The sequence below is a fragment of the Hakea prostrata genome, chromosome 6 (genome assembly GCF_041222555.1).
Source record: "Hakea prostrata isolate BN-2017 chromosome 6, UWA_Hpros_2, whole genome shotgun sequence".
Lineage (NCBI taxonomy): Eukaryota > Viridiplantae > Streptophyta > Magnoliopsida > Proteales > Proteaceae > Hakea > Hakea prostrata.
In genome coordinates this window covers 22,636,045-22,649,099 of record NC_142605.1, presented here as the reverse complement: position 1 = coordinate 22,649,099, position 13,055 = coordinate 22,636,045, and the positions used below count along the sequence as shown (strand labels likewise).

The window sequence follows — 13,055 nt, the reverse complement described above, 5'->3', positions numbered from 1 at the left end:
TGACAAGACATAGATTGTAGAAAAGGAAAGAATTACCAACAGAAAAGGTGGTGAAGTAGAAGATATAGGAAACAGAACAACATTCTTATCTTCAGAAGAAAATGCAAGAAAGAAACACCCAGCATGGTCTGGGAATGAAGCAATCATGGCCACTTATTCCAAATCTCACTCTGTAACCACAAGTGCAGATCAAGATCAAGGAGGAAATAAACAAGGAGAAGAAATGAAAGTACAAGATGAACCTACTGGAAAAAGAAATGAAACAACATCAGGAGGGAGCAATGAGAAAGCAGGAAATGTTGAAAACACAGAAGCAGAGGGAAGAAAGGGTGAAGAAGTACTTGATGCCTTTGGCTTTAACAAAGCTCCGGTAGGAGAAGAGGGAGAAGTAGAAGAAGGAGCGACACAAGCAGCAAGAAAATTGGTCTCAAACATAGGAAAGGAAAACAATCAGCTTGGTGAAGTAGCAAATATGAAAGACCAACAACAAGAAGTAAGGAGGAAACAAGATACACAAAAATTGGGCTCTCAGAGACAGAGGAAAAAGGAAAAGCAGGGGAAGGAGCAGGGCAGGAGGGCAGACAGAAGGTGAGGGGACCTAGTCACCAACATATATAGCATACTGAGGACCCTGATCAACTCAGTCAGAATACTCAACCCAAGGAGGAACAGCTAAAGAAATTTCTGGAAAATTTCAAAAGAAAAGGGCGAAATCTTCAACAACTCCATTAATGCACAAAATGTGAACTTCTACTGTTCTTGTATGGAACTCATGAAAGCTGGATCTCCTGCCAATCCCCAGGGAGGGGAAAGCTCTTGCCCAAGCCAAATTCCTAGCCCCAACCGAAACAAAAAGAGGAGAAGAATACCTGAAAAGTTACTCGTACCTGACCCTGTTGATACCCTAAACAACACTCTAGACTTTGTGTTAGCTTCTTGCCCTCAACCTTGGGAAACTTTTCAGCGCTACAGGATGGGAATAGAGGCTCGGTTCAACAACTTCATCCTGCCAAACAACCTGATGCAATCCAGAATGAACAACAACCAACAAGTGCCAAATCCACAGCCGCAAAATGAAAGCCAAGACCAAGATACCGATGCCCCCCAGATCTTTCCCTATCACCTCTACAGTGATTTCTTTGACAGTTGTATTACTCACTTCATCTGTGTTTTTAGCATACTGTTTTTTTGGTTTAACAATATTCAGCTTATTAAGTGGAATAGGTATCATGCCTAGTCTTTGCTTTTGAAAATTTGTCTTTTCCTCATACTAGTGATAGGATAACCTTAGATTTTTTTCCCATCTCTTCTGATGTACTACTAGCTTGCTTACTGTTAACTTTGCAATTTGGTCTTGTTTGCTGTGACATGTCTTTCCTTTGTGGCTTTCGGGTGATGAAACACTATCCACTTTCCCTTTCTTTCTTGAGGAATTGCTTGGTCTTGCTTTCTGTTATTTCTATAATGAAGATATGCTCATGGAATGTTAGAGGTATAAATGGAAAGTTCACCTCTCAGTGCTTGTCTAAGATAATCAAGAAACACAATTTGGATCTTGTATTTCTTATGTGAAACTAAATGCATTGATCATGAGAACTTTTAGCCTAAGGAAAAAGTTTTTTAGAAAACTTAAACCTATAGCTTTCTCAAACAGTTATGAAAGAAGAGGCCTAAAACGAGGACTTTGCATCTTGAAGAACCCAAGTGTCGAAACATCCATCATCATACTCATCAATCTTTCATTGTTGTCTCTTGCTCCAATAACAATACCCCATGGATTATCATTTTCATCTATGCTCCACCAACATACTTTAAGAGAAATGTGTTTTGGAATATCTACATTGCTTCATTGACAACTTAGCCCACCCTTTCCTTATTATTGGGGATTTTAATGAGGTATTGAAACTCGCAGATAAAGTTGGAGGACCATAAAAACCCTCACCATCCCTGCATCTCCTTACCCAAATCCTTGCAGGTTTCTCATTAAATCAACTCTCTAGAACCGGGAATCCTTTCACTTGGTGATCAGACATGCAACAACCACCAAAGCTAGTAATAGAAAAACTTAGATCATGCCTTTGTCTGTCCTAATTGGATTTATCTCTTTCCTAAAGCATCTTTTCAAACTCTACCTTGAATTGGGTTTGAACACAGCCCACTTCTTCTGGTCACTCAACCTTTTAACCTCTATGGAAGAAAATTGTTCCACTTCCAGAATGCTTGGTATCAACATCCTGAATTTCTTGATAATCTCAAGATAGCAAGGGCTGTTGATGGGGACTAGGGGTTACATATCAAGTTGGCTAACTTGTCTCGATTTCTCCAACACTGAATAGGACTGTGTTTGGAAATATTGATAACCTCTTCTCCACCATCTCCTTTGAAATCGATGCTCTCCAAGCCTCCATCAATCCGAATTCTGATTTAATCAGTCAAAAAATCAACACCATTCAATGGACTCTTTAGGTTGAAGAACTTTTCTGGTTCCAAAAATCAAGAGAAAAATATATCACTGATGGTTCAAAAAAAAATATAATAAATAAATAAAAGAAAAAGAAATTCACCTAAGGTGAAAAGGGGTTTTTATTTGGCTGCCAGCAGCCATCAGCCATCAACCAACAGTGGAGATTGCACCACGTATACAAGAATCATCCAACGGTGTTAAATCGAATAGTGAGAAAATAGATGTAAATAATATATATATCCCTACATTTACCTGATTCTAGGAATCAACAAATCTCTACCCAAAAAGAACAACAACCCTTCTGCTTCACTGGTTCCCACCCTCCTTTTTCATTGTGCTCTGACGCTGCAAATCCTTTTATGGTGGTAAAAGAGAGGGATTCCTCAACAGCGGGATAGGCCCTTGATTCTGGTGGTGTAGTTTATTGAGGTATTTGAGTCATATCCAACTTATGTTGAGGTACTTAATTTATACCCAACTTATATTATAATATAGGCCATCAGATTAGTTACGATCTAATGGAGTAATGCGCCTTTGTGGGAGAGTTCAATTACCAATAGAATCCAATGTGGTTCTATAAATACTAGTTAGAAGCAATGGTCTAGGTATTCTAATCTAGATACTCAGAGTATAATATTTTAATCAGTCTTGTACTTAAACCTTAACCCTAACATAGTTGTAGATGGGATTTTTCCATGATCTATATACTTTTCCTAACAAGGATTGTTTTTGAAGTAATCAAGATACACGTAAATCCGTCCAAATGAGCTTTAATTCTTAAATTTTTTTTTTAAAAGGTAAATAAATTGAAATTTACCTTTAAAATTGAAATTATCATCTATCTTTTTTAAAATTGAAATTTTAGACTTTATTACTCTTTGTTGATTGATGCGATATTTGACTTAGAACCAATTGGAGAAAGTGCCATTCAATTATGAATTGCATCATCGTGCAAGTAAGTCGATCCTTTCTTTTCCACGAAGAAATTTCATGTAATGGAAAATCAAGCCCACAGGGCATTAGTTTGAATTCAAACTTTGTCAATTTCTCTTTTCTTCTTTCCCAAGCTCCCTAGTTTCCTTGTGCAGACGCCTACCCATGAGGATGTAGCTTATCTATGCCATGCACCTCCAAAGTAATCACTGAAATTCAAATACTAACAATGGAGTTTTTGACTATTTTTCTTCTTTTTGAAATAAGTTCTAATTCTGTAAAAATGTTACTTTTTTGTAAATGTGTTTCAGATAAATAAATGTAAATCTATTGGTATTGTTCAATATCTGGAGCATACAATAGACCATTCAATTCTTAATGAAATGATAAAATATCATTCAAATCCAACTTCTTTTCATCATCATCAAACTAGTAACAGTTTACCAAAAAAAAAACTAGTAACAAGTATCGAGGGTCCATAAGTCCAGGTGAGGGAAGGGGGGAGGGGAGGAAAGTATGAAGGAATAGAGCATGAAACCCAAGACCTCCTTATATTTACTAGCTTACATAAGAGATTGATACCACTATGCTAGAAGCACATCTATTTTCAAACAACTGGAGACTCTTTGATATCTAGGATGGTGAGAATTGAAAAGATTTTATAAAGTGTAGCTTATGTTACTACTAACATCTCTCTTCTCTCTCTAAAATCGAGATCAAGGATATCACTAATTTGTCGTTTCATTCACCATACATTCAGAAATGGATTGTTTCTGAACACTGATACAATAGATCTCCATAAGAGCATTGTTTGGACCCGGCCATAAAACTATAAATATTTTATTTATAATTTTTTTCAAGAAAAGAACATATACAACCAGTTCCAAATTGTAGATTAAAAGGGAATGGTGGATGGGAAAAAAAAAATCCTTTCCTGTCACATCTCTTTACTGTGCACTGCAGTGCATTTTTATCCCACATAGAAGGATGTGATTAAAGGCTGAATAAATAAATAAATAAATCCTCGATAGTCTTTTATTTTTTTGTTTTCTCAACTACTTATTTGGCATATAAGTGCTGTGCATAAGAGAAGATGTAGTGAAGTGAATGGTGTTGAGTCCACATCATAAGTCAAAAATTAAGGGAAGAAAAAAGGCATTGACTATATTACTTCTCATGACTTTTGTGCCTCTAAATTTACCAACTGTGTTTCTATTCTTGGATGTCACTTCTTCTCCAAATCCTCTATATATATGTATCCTTCCTTTGTTCCATCAATCCAACCATCGAACCCAAGAATTGCACAGTATATTTTAGTTTTCAGCCATGGAAGATAGAGAAGCTCTTCATCCAAAATCCGGCTCTTGGAGTTTTAAAGGCATCCTCCAAAGTGAAGCTCTTCATCAGGTCTGTCACTTTCTGTTGCCCTAATTGTGTGCTAGTCCGTCTAAGGGTTAATTGGCATATCATAATTTTCTTCTTTAATTGCAGTATATCTTACAGACAAGTGCTTACCCAAGAGAACATCATCTGCTCAAGGAGATCAGAAAGGCGACCAATGAGAAGTACGGTTGTCGGTATGTGCCCTATAACTATAAAACCTGCAATCTAATTAGCTTCTTGCTGATGTTGATCTGCTCTTCTATGTTATTGAACAGGAGTAAAATGCTTATTCCAGCTGATGAAGGACAGTTCTTGTCCATGCTTTTGAAGATCCTAAATCCCAAGAACACATTGGAGCTTGGCGTTTTCACTGGTTATTCTCTTTTAACCACTGCTCTCGCACTGTCAGATGATGCCAAGGTGGGTGGGTTGTTCAATCGAAAGGTTGATAGTGTATGTTAGGTACTTGAATAATGCTCCAAAAGTTTCAAACTTATGGAACGAGTTGAATCAAGCACTTTAACTTATTCTATGCTAAGTGACTTACTTTAACTCATGCACCAAGGTAGATCTCATTAGTTCACATAACATACCACTACGCTTTGGTAATTGTTGCCATCAACGGCTCTCACTCTAAGCTGCTCACACTCTGGTTACAGGTAACCACCTATTCTCGTTGTATTCCAGATAGCCCTTCTCCTAGGTAATCTTTTTTGAGATTTAAACCCCTTAATGTGGTGTCAGCTCTAATACAAAATGTTTGATAATCTTTTTTCTAGGATCTGAAACCTCTTGATGTGGTGTTAGCTTTAATACCAAATGTTAGGTACTTGTCTAATTCTCCAAAAACTCTAAAGTTGATTGAACGAATTGGGTCAAGCCTTTTAACCTATCCCATGCTAGACTGGCCTAAACTAGCACGCATATACTTAAGTGGGCTTCATTAGACACATAATATTGTATAACTACATATTCAATCGTAACTAATTAATCTATATGATTTTTTTAACAGATAACAGCAATTGATGTGGACAGAGAAGCCTATGAGACTGGTCTGCCATTCATAAAAAAAGCTGGTGTGGAGCAGAAAATCAACTATATCCATTCAAGTGCTCTAACAGTCTTAGACGAAATGCTAACCAGCAGCAATGGAAAGGAGTTGTTCGACTTTGCATTTGTTGATGCTGATAAACCCAATTTCATTAATTACCATGAACGACTGATGAAGCTGGTGAAGATTGGTGGGGTTATTGCTTATGATAACACACTCTGGAATGCTACAGTTATTGTTGATGAAGAGAATACCCAGGAGAGATTCAGAGATTACAGAAGGGCTATCCTGGACTTGAACACTTACTTGGCTTCTGATTCCCGTATAGAATTATCACAAATTTCTATTGGTGATGGTGTTACCTTGTGCAGGCGCCTTCGCTAAAAAATGTTTGAATTCAATAACATGTTTTTATTTTTGGTCGTTCACTACTGAAGAAAACAAGGTCGATATATATGACCAGCAATGTAATAAGTCAGCTTAAAGTCTTTAGTCTAGTCGGAATAAGTAAGTTATTGTCTTGGCTTGTATCTGCTCTTCTCCTCTTAATATCGAAATCCGATTCAAAGTCCATAAGCTAAGTCACTAGACTCGACCATGAGTTCAGCCCAACAAAATATAACCTTGATGTGCCCAGGAATTGGCTAAGTTGATCTCAATTTAAAAGAAGAAGGAAGAGGAGGAGGAGTACTAGTTAGGCTGCGAGTTCAACTAAAAGACTTAACCATGGCCTAGGCTAGTTTAACTCAATTCAAAATATTTCAATCCTGAGTTTCTATTAACATGTTTTGATGCCATGAATCTAGCCATGGTATCTTAATCCAAGCTTTGGTGAGTTTCAGTCCAATCAAAATGATTTGAAAAGTATTGGATTGTAGGCTTAACTAACATTGTTCCATTACTCAGGATATTACTGACCTTATCATTATGAAAGCGGTTATAATTAGGATTTTATATATGTTATAAATAACATCTAAGGTCTCCGTAAGCACCGAAATTGTAAGAAGATATGGAAATAGTATAAAATTTAATCAAGTTAACCTTAAGGGATGGCTCAGTTGGTAAGGGCCAATATTTCATAAATAACAATATAAAAATTGAATTATCTTTGAAGTAGATGTTTTACAAAAAAAAATAAAAATAAAAGTTGAAGCATACATACTTCTAGAACTGAGATTATCTAATGTCACTCTCGTGTTGCAACAACCCTCCTTTCCGGTGCCACTTGAAAATTTGATATTTATAAACTAATCTCAGTAAAAATAGAATTTAATGATAATAATTCTTCCCCGCAAAAGCACCTCGTTGCTTCAGTCATGTACATAAAAGCCAAACTCTCATATTTGACCGGAAAATTTCTACCAAAAAGAAATATTGATGGAAAACCATGTGGACCAGCATTACGTGGATTGAACTAGTTTTTTCCTTTCTTGTTTACCAAGTTTCTTGCAGGTGTGAAAGTTTGACCTTCATGGACAATATATATACATATACACCTAGACAAGTTGTCAATTTAAAATTCTAGCAATGAGGTCAGGGTATTTTCAAAATATTCTGGTTCTAAATTAAGGTCTGGGTATTTTCAAAATATTCTGATTCTAAATTAAGCTTCTAAGCACAGTAGGACGCGAGGAAGAGTCCAATTTTAGTTCCCTTAGAGCCCCTACCTTCCTCATCGGACATTTAAGGAGTCTTGTCTTATTAACTTTCAGAGACTGTCTTGAAAGTGAAGGATAGTATGGTAAATTATGCTCACAAAGAAGTGATCCTAGATCAAAAACTATTGTTATCTTTTTTTTTTTAAAATAAAATAAAATTAGTAACTTTATAATAAAAAGTGAGAACTAATATATATATCACAGATAACATCAAATCTGTAACCTCTTTACTAGAAAGTATCCATGATTACCGACTAAACAATCCTTCAATAGTAAAAAACAATGTTATCTTCTTCAATGGTGTACCATCCTCAACTTGGCCAGAGTGAGTAATTGTAGTCATACTCATATATTTCCCGGTCCATCCATCAAATGGTCAGTGTAACCCCTTAATCAACAAAAATAAATAAAATTCGCTTACCTAATGGCGGCTGGTTTTGTTTTCTTTTTCTGATAAATGTGACAGTTTTGCTTTTTGTGCACAATCATGGGTGTGCATGATTCAACTACATAGTTCAACTCAAAGATTTGGAAAATAAAATGGAAAAGAAAGAGTAAATTACATCCAACAATCATGAAGCAGACATGGTGGATTGGATTGAAGAAAAATTATTTATGAATTGTCAATGCAGGGTTGGTAGAGTGGTAAAATTCATACTTCTCAGTGGAGAGATCATCCATTCGATCTTTACGGGCGACAAAGCTCCCACCTGAAGATGTAATCGAGACGCGCGCAATCTGACGCCGGATGAATTTTAAATACCAAAAAAGAAAATTAATAACTTATGAATTATTTATTTAATGCGAAGCCCTATCCTCTATCTACCAGCTTAAATTTTCTTTTTTCTTTGTTGACAAGTTACTGGTTTAACTTTTTAGTGTAGAAGAATAGATATGAATCCTTTGAATTCTTTTTTAACAAAAAAAAAAAATCCTTTGAATTCTTCAACTCAACTGATATACAAAAAGTGATTTTTTTTTCTTTGTTGACGAGTTACTTGTTTAACTTTTTAGTGTAGAAGAATAGATATGAATCCTTTGAATTCTTCTTTAACAAAAAAAAAAATCCTTTGAATTCTTCAACTCAACTGATATACAAAAAGTGATTTTTTTCTCTTTGTTGACGAGTTACTGGTTTAACTTTTTAGTGTAGAAGAATAGATATGAATCCTTTGAATTTTTCAACTCAACAGATATATGAAAAGTGATTATTTTGAGAAATGGATGCAAAATTATTGTTTTTTTTTTTGGCTAAAAGAAAAATAAAATTGGTCTTTGTTAATGCTATTTAACATTGTCCTTAAGATTGTGGATGCCTCGTATGATTAGGGACTGAGTTACAATTCAGTTTTTGTGTGATGCTTGTTAAAAAGGAAAGAGTCATAAACTCCCCTTCTCCTCTTCTACTTCAGTCTCTAATTAAAGCCCATTTGGATTTGATTTATTCGGATGCGTGGGGACCCTCTCCTATTGCTTCTATTGATGATTTTTGGTACTATGTTATTTTTGTGAATGCTTTTAGTAAGCACACTAGGTTGTATCCTATGCATCTGAAATCTGAGGTTGTTGGGAACTTCAATGGTTTAAATTACTTGTTGAAAATTAATTTTCTAGCAAAATTAAACGATTTCAAAGTGATTAGTGGCGAACATCGCACTGTGTCTACCTTTCTCACTTCTTGTGGGATTGATCATCGCCTCCCTTCCTCACACTCATGAGCAAAACGGGGCTGTCGAGCGCTGTCATCGCCATATTGTTGAAACTGGCTTTACCTTGTTAGCTTATTCTTCTTGTCTTAGAAAGTTTTGGAACTATATATGCTTTTGAAACTACAATATTTCTTATAAATAGGACTCATACCCCTATTTTGGGCATTGTTTCACCACACTACAAACTCATCAAAGTCCATTCAGACTATGCTTCCTCAAGAGTTTTTGGTTGTGCATGCTATCTTTACCTTCGTCCTTATAACAAACACAAGCTAGAGTTTCGCTCTAGCATGCATGTTTTTCTTGGATACAGTCCTCATCACCGTGGCTATCGTTGCTTCAATCCTCAAACAAGTAAACTCTTAATTTTCCGTGGCTATGTTGTTTTTGACGAAAACAGTTTCCCTTTTACCATCTGTCATCCACTGTGATTACCCATTAATCTCAACCACCTTTACCTTCTCTTCTTGGCCCTCCTCCTGTGTTTCCTTCCCCTACTCCATCTCCTCCACCTCTGTTCCCACCACCCCAACCCACACCCTTGGCTGAATCCCCTCCCCAACTAACCCCTGTTTCTTCCCCTAGGCCCCACACCTCCACCTCTTCCTTATCCTCTTCTCCCTCTTTGGATATCTTTATTGACCTTCCTTATGAATCTCAACCTCCTTCTCCTTCCCCACCTCATCCAAACTCTTCTCTTAACACTCATACCCTGGTAACTCGCTCCAAAGCTCACATCCACCTAGAGCCCTACTTACGTCCATCTCTGATGATATCCAAATTGAACCTATCTCTTTCACTACTGCCAACAAATACCCTCACTGGCAAATGGCTATGGATGATGAATTTAATGCATTAATAAAGAATGGCACTTGGTCTCTTGTCCCTTCTCTTCCTCAGACAAATGTTATAGGTTGTAAGTGGGTGTTTCAAATTAAAAGAAAGGCTGATGGTTCTATTGAAAGATACAAAGCCCGCTTAGTGGCGAAAGGGTTCAATCAACAAGAGGGTCTTGACTACAATGAAACTTTTAGCCTTGTTTTCAAACCCACTACTGTCACATCCACCCAGCCGGTACCACATTTGGAATACCCGAGATGTGATCCACAGTCCAAGGATCAATGATCTGAGGTCCATGCCTCCCACATACACGGTAACACAATCATGAACAATAATAATCAATGGTAAAAACAGCTAATATCAAGTATCATGAATAAGACAAGATTAACTAAATCAGAGTGCGGAATATAGATAATAAATAAGGTATGATCAAAATCATAAAGGGTGAGAAGGTATGGTAGTCACCCTCTCAGAGCAGCGGAAAAGTATTAAATCAAGTTAGCTACATATCCAAGTATCACCGGAATAATTCAAAGATAAGTTAATTACAAAATCCAAGGTTCCACAAATACACCAGGGGAATGGGGCACTATGCTAGGGTTTCTTCTATACTAATGGTAGTCTCCTCAACAATACGGATGAAGTAAACCCAGTCCTGCGCCGCCTCCCCGCACAACCTGTGGGGCTAACCCTGGTGCGAATAATAATCCTCCTCGGCTCCAATATACGAATCCTCACCGACGCCCACTACCCGGAGGGTAGTATGTGGAATCATAGTCCGCCTCATAGGAGGTGCCATCGTAATCTTCGGTACTGGAATGTAATCTAAAACATTTGCACAAAAGGAATGAGTTCGAAGAACTCGGCAAGGAAGTTATTCCATAATTAGAAATCATACACATTCGGAACATATAATAATGCAATGTGATATGGAACATATGATGCGAGATATGAGCCTAACTCTATGAATGCTTGGTCTCTAAGGTAGACATGCTTTAAGTCATAGCACCGTACTTCTGCTGGTCGTCAGTCACTCTCCCATTTCCATATCTTGGGAATGCCCGGGGGAAGATCGGTAAAGTCATCAAAAACCATGGTAAGGGGAATCGGTCACCGCTCTCTCACATCACCATTTGGTCAAGTATCTGGCGCATGTCACAAGAAAGCCTAGCCCAATGCAAGTCATCTACTCCGGTCGGTCAAGTCAAATTCAGATACGTCCATTCCTCGCCCCGGCGATCCTTTCCGGTATCCTTCACACTAGAGTCAGCGAAATCCCGGATTTCGGACTCATCAACCCTATTGGTCATCCACATATAGTAAACGGGAAGCTCTCACATCCTATCACGGATTGGTTACCGGTCTTGAGCGCCCGTGAGCCCAAGTCTATCCATATGCAACTCTACCAATAAATGGCCCCTTTCGGGTATCCGTAGCATGGTTTATGTCCCCTACCGGATTGGTTACCGGCCTAGAGCGCCCATCCAACCATACACTACCACGGGTTGTTCGGTCTCAATGCCCTTCTGATTCGGGTCTGACACGACAAGGATGAACCTAGCCACACAACTAGACACTCCTATGTATGTCATCCGATAACTCGGGAAAGTGTCGATAGGCACCATCGGAGAACATCCCATACTATTCCCTCCGATGCCCAAGGACGGAAGTGTCGATGACGACACCCTCCAATCCCAAGTCATACGTAAGCAATCACACATCAAATCTCATCATTTCTCATGCATCCAATGCATATTCATAATAGTACTCAAATCATGATATTGAAACGAATCATTATAAACATAAGCAAATCAAAATGATAGAGTAACACAACAAATGTATAAAGATTTAAATGTTACTTGTTCTAACACATATGTATCAAGATCATAATGATTGAAAGAAATTTAGGGATTTCATTCTTTGAACAAAGCATAGTTCAATATTTGATGACTTATATGTTTATGGATATAACCATCCTTACCTTGGATGAGTTGATGATGAATTGAGAATACCAAGAATAGTCCAATAGAAGTGTTAAGGCCCTAAACAAACATCAATAATAAGTTAGAAAAGAAGTCGGGAAGATCGGATGTCATTTGAGTCAAAATCGACCAAGGTTGTCGACAACAACTTTGGTCGATGGTTTTGGTCGATGGTATCGACCAAAATGATCGACCAAAATAATCCTCGAAAGTGAGAATAGTGGATTTTGGGGATTTTGGTCCGAAATGAGTCTTCCGGTGTTCGGATCAATCTGAAACTTGGAGGCATACTTAACAACAATAGTAGGACACTATAAATCAAGGAATTTACCCAATCCAATGGTCTAATTAAAAAGCCCCAATTTGAGCTATCAAGTTCAAGTGATAAACATCATGGCATGAGTTGGAATTGATTGCATTGATGAGGAATAGCATGCAATAGCTAGAGGGACTAATAGAAATTCGATTGGAATCATATGGCAATGTTAAACATGAACATAATATACTCTATAGCTCAGTTTGATATCAAATGGTATGATGTTAATAGGTAAATCATGGAATACATATGCTAGGCATGAGATATAAGCATTAGCATCAATGAATGGCTAAGGGAATCATGGATTGAGCATGAGTAGGCACTTGGAGTGGTGGTTGCAAGGTTTCAGCACCATTCCAAATATCCCATCAACAAGATGACAATAGAAAAGAGTAGGAAATGGTAGGGTAGAGAGTGGAATGAAGAGTCATACCTTAGTGTAGAAGATGAAGGCAAGAATCAATGATAAACTAAGTGTCTTTGATGAGATACCCTTCACACTAACCAAGGAACTGCTTTGGGAAGCTCTCCCCACGTTCCCTGTGAGAAAAATGATTGCAAAAGGCTCAAGGCTCGAGGTCATATTAAATAGAAAAGGAATATTCCATGGAATCATTAACTTGGCAGACTGGGACATTTTGGTCGATGGTCCTTGGTCGATGGTATTGACCAAAATGATCGACCAAAATGTTTTCAGCAGAAAACTCAGGTTTAGAACA

General features: G+C 37.5%; 1 protein-coding gene across 2 annotated transcripts; it reads left to right on the top strand.

The window, feature by feature from the left end:
• Nucleotides 1–4,688: 4,688 nt before the first annotated feature.
• Nucleotides 4,689–6,304, top strand: LOC149012664 (putative caffeoyl-CoA O-methyltransferase At1g67980). 2 transcript variants are annotated; one of them, XM_089159104.1, is made up of 4 exons: nt 4,689–4,804; nt 4,889–4,974; nt 5,056–5,200; nt 5,793–6,304. In XM_089159104.1, the coding sequence occupies exons 1-4, from the start codon at nt 4,724–4,726 to the stop codon at nt 6,213–6,215; spliced, it is 735 nt and encodes a 244-aa protein (XP_089015230.1). In that variant the 5' UTR covers nt 4,689–4,723; the 3' UTR covers nt 6,216–6,304. The 2 variants fall into 2 exon arrangements, with proteins under 2 accessions (XP_089015230.1, XP_089015229.1); XM_089159103.1 differs by having other exon boundaries at nt 4,889–5,200.
• Nucleotides 6,305–13,055: the final 6,751 nt, after the last annotated feature.

Bases quoted from the DNA above. Each gene is read 5' to 3' on its own strand.
- LOC149012664 (XM_089159103.1), top strand. From the start codon at position 4,724: ATGGAAGATAGAGAAGCTCTTCATCCAAAATCCGGCTCTTGGAGTTTT. The intron at 4,805-4,888 runs GTCTGTCACTTT...CTTTAATTGCAG, and splicing joins AAAGTGAAGCTCTTCATCAG to TATATCTTACAGACAAGTGC. The intron at 5,201-5,792 runs GTGGGTGGGTTG...TTTTTTTAACAG, and splicing joins CACTGTCAGATGATGCCAAG to ATAACAGCAATTGATGTGGA.